General features: G+C 37.9%; 1 protein-coding gene across 1 annotated transcript; it reads left to right on the forward strand.

Annotated features, from left to right (window-relative positions):
* The first annotated feature begins 1,701 nt into the window (after positions 1 to 1,701).
* On the forward strand, positions 1,702 to 2,567 carry LOC145903837 (uncharacterized). Its single transcript, XM_082992003.1, has 3 exons — positions 1,702 to 1,829; positions 1,937 to 2,191; positions 2,460 to 2,567. The coding sequence occupies exons 1-3, from the start codon at positions 1,760 to 1,762 to the stop codon at positions 2,537 to 2,539; spliced, it is 405 nt and encodes a 134-aa protein (XP_082848129.1). The 5' UTR covers positions 1,702 to 1,759; the 3' UTR covers positions 2,540 to 2,567.
* The last annotated feature ends 6,815 nt before the right edge of the window (positions 2,568 to 9,382 follow it).

Genomic DNA, 9,382 nt, shown 5'->3' on the forward strand with positions numbered 1-9,382 from the left:
AAAATATGCTTTATTTTTGTAGGTTTTGGGAGTTCCCGAAAATTTGCCAGCAAAATCTGCCATCGCGTCGTACATCACACCGTTTGTGATAGTTTTGATTGACTTTTGCACTACAGTTGTCGGTTTTGACCTTAAAGCCTACAGACCGGGTAAGTTTAACTTGTGTGTGCTGAGGATACTCACATCTGTAAAATCTCATTTTTAGATGATATTTTCTTTGAATCGATGTACAAATCTCGTCACATCTGCTGGCTTCGTCTCTACTCACTCTACTATGGATTTCTGCTTCCGGTTGGGATGCTGTTTCTATGCAATGTCTACTTTTTCATTGCTGTGATGGTGAAACTTACTTGTCTGAGAGCAAAGGTATGAGTTTACGTTGACAGAGGGTTCGCTTGTTTCCTTCGTACTTTGACAGACTGATTACTCAAAAACAGATACAGATACTGAAGATTAATAAAATAATGAACATTCGTAGATTCGATCGACAGCCAGGGAGAAAAGTGCACAGGAAAATTTCCTGAGAGCAGTTACATTAATTGGCATTATGGGTTTGACCTGGGTATTCGGGTTTCTCATGCTGTTGGCTGATAATGAATTGTATCGGAGCATTATGGCATGGCTTTTTACCTTATTTAACTCGACACAAGTAAGTAAATTTCGTATTTTGTCTCAATGTTTGATTTAGGATTCTTAGTATTTATTAACCCGCAAAAAAATCGAGTAACAGCACTATCAGTTTTGCTGGCGTGCAGTAAAGCACCGCTTTTATACGAAAGAACAAGTGCTTTTAAAATGACTGTTTTAAAACAAAGTCATGAATATATTAAACGTTTTATTCATACATAATTCGAACACAATATAAATGTGCCATTCTACTGGGAGCGATGGACATTGTTTACAAATATAATGACTTTCTCTAGGGAATTTTTGTTTTTTGGTCGAACTGCGTTCGAAATGAGGATGTACGGAAGTTGTGGCTCCCATGTTGTACGAAGCAAACCCGGACGGTATCAGAATTATCCACGAGAAGCACAGAAACATAATTTCGTCACTAATGTGACTTTATTATCCGAAAAATAATTTTTTTTACTACAATCGGAGTATGCACGAGAAAAACTGTGTATGTTTAGCGTTTTTGTATTCAAGACATAAAATAAAATTTCCTTAAAAGTTTAGTGTATAAAATGCTTTTCTTTTGGTTCTGGGTCTACAAAGCAATCCACCATGTGAATTAAAACATATAAATATCATCAAAACACGTCAGAATAAGTGGAAATGCTTCATGCAAAATTACCTGGTTCAGCTAAAGGTTAACCTTAATTAAGTGATTAATCATGCATTGCTTTAAACCTCCTTTGGTTAGAACGGCCTGCAGTGAGGTCAGAACCCGAACAGAGATTCAAACATTAGGGTTATTGCCTGGTTGCCAGTACACAGTTTCAATTCGTTTTATTGTTGAGGTAAAAACACGGCATTTTGATTTTTACAATCACTTGTTCTTGAAACTTTAACGACGTGATTGCAATTACACGAAGGGAAATGAAAGGTTCAAAGGATGCAGATTACAGTAAAAACGATTATTATCTTTGGTTAGATATAGGCGTACACGACCAGATAGCCTGTATATGTGAAGCTCAGTCATTGGAACAATGGGGAAAAAACATGTTGGCTAACCGCTGAATAAACTTGGTTTAAGGTTTCTCTACACTGTTTTATTGACGCAAAAAGTGAAGATTTAGATAAATTTAAACTCGAAATGCCTGGAAAACTTTGCGTCCTGGTTCTTCAAGTCTTTGTTGCAACAGCTCTTTGCAGCAACACTTTGTGTAAGCGTATGCAATTGCTTTATAGAAGTAACATAATAACTTAAAACTAGGTATGAATATATTTTTGCTCATCAGTTTCAATTATTTAATATAAAATTGTTTTTCAGCAATTACTGGTTCTGGATTTTTCGGTGCCGACACAGACGGTATTCACCAGTTTTCTCAAACTTTTTCATCCTGCTACAAGATACCCCCGAAGTGCGTTGTAGCCGTCGTTGCAGGTGCTAACGACATAGCTGATACGTTTGCAATCAACGTCACAGCGATCGAGGTGTGGGGTTTCAGAGCAACCCTGACACGAACCGACCAAGCAACCAGCTGGGAACAAACCCGCCTAACATGGGCATGGACTGCGACCTTTGGTAAGCGCAATGTTCAAACCTTTCAGACATATAGTTCGAATGTAATTTGAAAGAAAACGTATTGAGCTTAACGTTGAACAACAACTTAAGAGAGTAACACTAAACGTACGGTATCAATAAACATGTTATTCTGCTATTGTTGCACTGGGAAATTTATTAATGAGTTTTCTGTACGGTAAGAAAGTTTTCCAACAACAACAAAAAGTTTTGAACCAAAATATTTGTCTGACATTTCCCGCAATAAACTTTAGTATTGTTTATTTTTAAGTGGGAGATTTCAACGGAAATAATTGCACGTCACCAGGAGCGATTTGTACGAATATCGAAGGTTCTCAGCAGTGTGCGTGAAAGTGTGTCCTTTTAAGGAACTAACCAGTGTTTTCTCTAACTGGAGTTTTGTAGCTATGTTACCTTCTAAACCTTTTGTAATGGGAAACTTGTATTCAACACGAATATTTGCAGTATTTCTATGTGTTCCAAAATTAGCAATAAAATGTTTTTACTTCATGAAATCGACCTAACCAGCAGCACTTCTTTCACGTGACACAAGTTAACCATCAATTCAAATTTAAATGCTACTAGAACAACTTTGTGTCCACGCTTCTGATTTTATAAAACATGTTTCGCTTTTTATTAAAGCATCTTCAGTTCTACAAATAACGTAAACAGAAAAGACATAGTTAGATGTTAATGATAAAACGATAAAAACTGGGCGAACAGTAGAAACCTCTGGTGCTAGCATACTGGACGACGCTCTGAGCAGGTGATGCGAGTGACCTACTTTTTTATCACCACAGGCTCACATTGCTTAATCAGGCGAAACAACGATCAAAAGATTATAATAAGAAATCATATAAAAAAATAAAAATGAAATGAAATGTGCGGGGCTCACGTAACTGACGGTAAAATTAATTTTTGAATGTTGATTTTTGCGTTTAAGTTTTTGTGCCATTTGTCCTCGTATATGTCCAATTGGTCCATGGGCGACTGTTGTAAAAACACTACTGAGTAGCATTCCGCTAGCTTTGGCCTTTCGCTGAATTGTTGATGGTGGCGTACTTCGTAATGGCGGAGTAATGCACTTTTGTCACCCGTGGCACTGGTGTTAAAAGTTCTCCACATTTTTCGATGTTGGTTCCATCTGATGGAAAACTTATTTTTGGTTTGTCCCACATATTTGTCATGACATATTCTGCATATTGCCACATATATGCCATAATTGGTGCAACTTAACTGGCCGTGGAGCTTTACCAAACCAGACGGAGTGCCGACATGATGAACCTCATCCACCATGCTTTTGAGACCCTTGAAGTGTCCACACAGGCCGCAGCTTCCACAAGGCTTTGAATAGCCCGGCCCTGTGTGGGTGACTGTGGCGGTTGCTTTAAATGAAGTTAGCCAACTTTGCAATGTCCGGGGCTTTTTAAAAGTTACCCTGGCATTCGGTTTCAGTTCTTTATCTTTGGCAGAAAGCTTTCTGGGAGCTACCCTCGAAAAACATGAATGTCTTCTTATTTCTTATAGTAGGTCGAAATGAGAGGGGGAGCAAAAACAGGGGGTTGCAATCACCAAAGAAAAATCACAAAGTTATTGCCTTTATTTCGAAATTTCTTTCTACAATGCCCCCGAAAAATGTTCCAGGAACACTGGTAAGTTTCATAATGGTAATCGGTTCCTGTTTCAGTTAAACTGTAGTTTTCATGCAAATTTTCTGTAGCTTAAAGCAATTCATCAAGGCTTTATTATTAAATAGTAAAATAAAGCATAGAGGATACATATAGCAGTGAGGTATTAGCCGGAGCAAAAGACACACAGAATAATAGTACAAGAAGACAAACACAAATGTAATACAGAACTTCAACAAAGTACTCGCCATTGAGTAAAACTGATCTCAATCTTAACAACTAATGTGTATAAAAACACATATCTAGCAGCTTATGAGCAGAAGAGTGAGATTAAATAAACTTAGACGAGTAGATTGGTTTAATGCAAGTACACCTATATATGTGCGATTGTAAAACATATTTCCGCGCATTGCAAGTTTGTTGAGAACAAATTTAGTTCGCTTCACGTGGTAATCTACATCACTCAATTTTACTGGCAGTAGACACAGAAATAGTTGATGGATTATAGTTAATAGCATATAGATGTAATTAAATACTGCGCGATTCGTGCTATGCGTGATTTCCTGTGCATTGCGACCTTAATAGCGTCAAATCTTAATTAGCACAGTGTCACATCAACAGCTGCACTGATGAGACCTTACAGGTCGAAACAGTGCGTGCATACACCCTGTCTGCAGCTCTCATTGATTGTTATGGCTCTTTTGCGCATATAATAAATATATATAATTAGAGTTTAGTTACAGCTTCCACCGTTATATAAATTGAAGATATGTTCGCAAACTCTATTCACTCCGCACTGGTTTATCGCTTTTATGTTTTAGGTTTTAGGAACTAAAGAAAACATCCTGCACATATAAAGTGCTAAGCTTTGATGGAATTTCTACCTGTTTTTTGAGAATTCTCACAACTCTCTATATTTTGTGCAGAGTGCGTAAAGCGCGACATTAAACCAGCACCAAAACCTATGGTAGAATGTGAAGGAGGTGCTTGGACCGATTGGTTTAACCTTGATCGCCCGAACAACCGATGTGATTGAGAAATTCATGCAACCATTGCTAGGAGATGGCAAAGAGTTTGCAGAAAACCGACCGCCATCGATGTGGCTCTAGTCGGTGAGCAGATGCATCCGTACGCTTGGAACATTGGCATTTCTATTTACATTGTAAAGTGTTGCGCCTTCAATAGACGATGTTTGCAGTGGCATGATTACAAAGTTCGCTACTGCTGTCCAGTAGGTATACAAGTCAAGTAAATTTAACACTAACTCGCCACATTCGTTCCAAATGGTTTTTTGGATTTACTATTTTTGTTGTCGTTATAATGTAAATGACCGTTGAATTTTTAATAAACGCTAAACTTTTGCTTGCAAAAACACGTATGTTTATCTCTGCAATCCATGACCCGCTACCATACCCATACAGCAAGTGTACTGAACGGCACAACACGCTACGGGTTCCAGGAAATGAAGGAAACAGATAGTTTTACTATTTACGTGAAAATTGACTGGACATTTACCAGAAAACGCAATGCATGCTTTCCGTAGTGCATACCGCATTGAATGTTTACAGCTGTTCGGAATGACTTTCAGTTCCTGTAGCATCTCCTTTTGTTGGCCAGTGTTAATTTTTATGCGAGCCAAATCAATTTACGGGACATATTCGATGAAACAGCTGTTCTAAAACAACTCCATACGGCTGATGTGCACGAATTTCTCGTCAAACGCTTCCAAGTTGATTTAAGAAATAGGTTGAGTTTTGCACATATGAATGCGCTTCTGCGACAACGCTCACATCAAATTGCATTTTTCCATCTTATTTTGTCATTTTTCAGCAAACAAGTATCAGTGAAAAATGCTTTCACTATCGACACTGTTTGACTGGCCTACTGACCAAACGGAAACGATTCCACGTTGTGGTGACTGTGACATTACTCTTAGTTTAATACAGTATCAAACAATGTGCTACAGATTCTGGGACCTTCTGTCAACAAGCGATTGCTCTGGATTCAAATATTGCTGTCCAATATTGTATTAGTTTGGCCAGCAAAATCGTGGATCATTAAATTATGCCGAAATGATAAAACGTAAATGTTTAATGTAATGTTTGTTTTGAACACGGCATTGCACAACAAAACAGGACTATGCAACGTATGCCACAATAGGAAGCGTTTAGTTTATGCGTAGAGTTCCTGGTTGAATCTCATTTTAGTTTATTGTCTGTTTTAAGGCAAATTTCCAGAAACAAAGTATTCTCAGTCGTCCCTTTCACTCAAAATATGATTGTTTTTGAGCCTTTTGAATCCGAACAGTATACGTTACAGAGTGTACGCAGCGCACCGGATACTTGTTGCTGCAGTGCGACTTTCTTTTATCGCCTTTTTCTGTTTCACGCTTCACTTGTCATTTGTTCCGCTTTATTACTTTTGTGTTATCATTTCTATAGTTTTTCATTTTCAAGGGCAGGGTCTGTCTATATATACGCGACTTTTTCCTCTTTATATCATTTCGTAAAAGTTTAAAGGATATTGTTACTGTAACGCTGTATGCACTTGCAGGATAGTCACCACGGCATTTTTTTTGTCAACTGCAGGTGACGTGTGTTTATTTTCTGTTAATTTCGTAACGGTAATTTATTTTCATTTTTTAGTTACCACATTTCTCACATATTATACAAAAGTTTGGTGAAGTTGCGTTTGAAGCAGACTGCCGTTGATTGAAAGCAGTGATTTTTTATTTTATCTCCTGTGGCAGGCGGCCTTCCGGTTGTGTTGCGCTGCTGTCACAACAACCAGACTGCTGCAACGCAAGATCGTTGTGTGTACCAGGATCATTACCCTGAGGAAGCCTTGTTGGATAACAGGCGACACGTCAGTTAATAAAGTTACGTTTTTGTTGTACCAGAGGAACAGACTATTAAATTACAATTTAAGCTATCAGAATATAGCATTAACGGTTCACAAATATGGATGTTTGAGGATTGATATGAGGTTTATATAACTTGCATTATGACTGAGAACTTCATTGTCTTGTCGAAATCAGGCAATGCAATTTGTTGGAGGTTTACTACAGATGATGACCTTCCAGAGATATGCAGAATACTAGCAAAAGACTTTTTTCCAAATATACCAATTAGCGAAGCATTGGAATATACTGAAAACGACATTTCACTGGAAGTTAATATAACAAAGGTGGTTATTTGTCAACCCCAAGTATTTCAAAGGTGGTTATGATGAGCGAAAGTAGATTTAATAACGTGTTTCCATTCTATAATGTGATAGCCACTTTCATAATAGAGGCATCTGACATTTTTAAGATTGTTATGTTGTCACGTGTTGATGAAAAGTGATCTTCGTCGAATATGAAATTGCGGCAGCGAATGGTTGATGTACATGTTTAGTTTCTGCATTCGTTTGAAATTAATGTGAAATTATACGCCGGAGAGCTGCCATATATCACTGGAATTGCGATGTGCGTAAAGAAAAAGTATCGGAAACAGGGAATTGCTGGGGCGTTGTACAAGAAGTAAGTTTTGAAGTAAAAAAAAATTGTGAGTAAATCTTTCAAAATATGTACGTTCAGTTACGTGTTCATATCATAATACTTTTCCAACAACTTAAGAGAAACATGTTGTTTTCATATATTGCTTTCGTTCAGGCGAATGGAAATTGCAAGGAAGGATGGTTTCAAGTATTACTTCGCCATTTGCTCGTCATTCTACACAGCAAAAGCTCTTCAAACCTTGGGAGCAAAATGTATTGTAGAAATTGATTACCGAGATTACGTGGATCCAATTACTGGAGAAAAAGTATTAAAAAACTTTAAATCTCCTCATCGTTCAGCAAAATTAATGTGTCTGGAATAATTTTTCTTGCAATATTTTTGAAAAAACATATTTGATTTAATTTTGGCTTGGTGAAATAGTACCGCTGCCTGGCAGTTGCTGTATCAGGCCACTAGCATATGAATTTTCAGTAGGAATTGACTGACATTCAACAACAAATCTTGCTTAGCATTCCAGCACAACATGGACAACAGTTATAACTCGGAGTATTGTAATCAAAGAAACTCGAAGGTTGGCAACAATCATCTAATTGGTAATACTTCGATTCAGTAAGAAGTAGCATTCAATGGCGTATTAAAGTAAAATAGAATGTGTTGGAGAAAGAGATACAGTTGATCTTGGGAGAGGCCTAAGAACGTGATTGCTTGAAACTGGTCACGCATGATCGACATAAGGAAGTGTTTTCAAAATGACTTAAATAGCGTTTCAGTAGCGATATGCAACGAAATGATACGAGAAAAACATGGAATATAGAATGGTAGTCAACGGTTACTATGTACAGTAAATAATTGGTCCTTTTATTTACGGTCAGAATGGTAAGACGTCAAAAAACTATTAGTGATATAAAACCCACCTAAACAATGCCAACCAAATTACTCGGTTGTTGGGTAATAACGGATAGTACAGCAACATGCAATCCCTGAAAGATATGCGTTAAAGTCATACTAACTAGCTGTTTTTTTCTCTGCCAACGATGTTATTTTTTGGCATAGCCTAGATGTAATGATTGTTAAGCAAACAATGTTTTCCCATGCGAACAGTCAAGTGCCAGTTCATGCTACATCCTATTCGAACCCACTTGACTCGAACTCTATAGCGAGTGCACTCAATGCAATCAAAGTTAGGCCACAACTTAGCCAAGCAGTAAGCATGATGTTATACTACTGACTTTACTTTTCTGCCAATTATTGGTAATATTAACAAAAAATGGTTTCGCAAACGGAGTCAAACAGATAAAGTGAATACATATGTAACGAATTTATTTCCTCCACGTCACCTTACACTTTTGTTAGTTATGGTTATTGTATGTATTTCATTGTTTTCACCTTTCTTGCTGGCACCTTGTAATTTCACTGTTTTCTTTCGTTGTTACCACTTATTTATTATATTGTTTTACGCACGTATATCGCTTTTAAGTCTCTCACTTCACTTTCACCACACTATTTTATTACCTTCGTCTCCCCTCCCTTTCCTATTGTTTTACGCTCCGCTTATTTTTGTATGCCCCGTATGTGCCGCGTGTCGGGAAGGCGCATCCTGATTGGTTGGTGGATGTCGCGTAACGAACAATTCCTCTAAAACGGGCGAGTCTTCTTCTGAGGGTCGCGTGGTTAGCATCTCTGTTACAGTGCTGTGAGTTATTGGGATCTTGATTAGTGGCGTTTTGTATTGTATTTAATCGTCTTAATTTAACACGGCGTCCAATAAGTTAAATCAGCCTGGGTTACTTTGGCTTTGTGGTGTGCCGTTATTGCAGGGTTCTGGGCAGTATCAGAATTAGGGAGGCAGTTTTGTGCAAAGTACCGAAATGGGTAGAAGGGTTAATTGGGGGATAACATCGCCACCCAAAAACATCTAACCGCTTAATTGCAAAGCTGCCGAAATAATTCCGTAACAACTTGGCGAGCACGCCAGGACCCTGTCACCACACCCGGCTGGTTTTACTGGGAAGACTCCCTACGTGTATTTTGGTTTTATGATATTTTAAACGTTGGTTTTTCTTAACA

Source organism: Ascidia mentula, chromosome 5, assembly GCF_947561715.1.
Source record: "Ascidia mentula chromosome 5, kaAscMent1.1, whole genome shotgun sequence".
Taxonomy (NCBI): Eukaryota; Metazoa; Chordata; class Ascidiacea; order Phlebobranchia; family Ascidiidae; genus Ascidia; species Ascidia mentula.

Excerpts from the sequence above, each read along its gene's own strand:
- LOC145903837 (XM_082992003.1), top strand. The coding sequence starts at position 1,760 with ATGCCTGGAAAACTTTGCGTCCTGGTTCTTCAAGTCTTTGTTGCAACA. Across the intron at positions 1,830-1,936 it reads TCTTTGCAGCAACACTTTGT|CAATTACTGGTTCTGGATTT; the intron begins GTAAGCGTATGC and ends ATTGTTTTTCAG. Across the intron at positions 2,192-2,459 it reads GGCATGGACTGCGACCTTTG|TGGGAGATTTCAACGGAAAT; the intron begins GTAAGCGCAATG and ends TTTATTTTTAAG.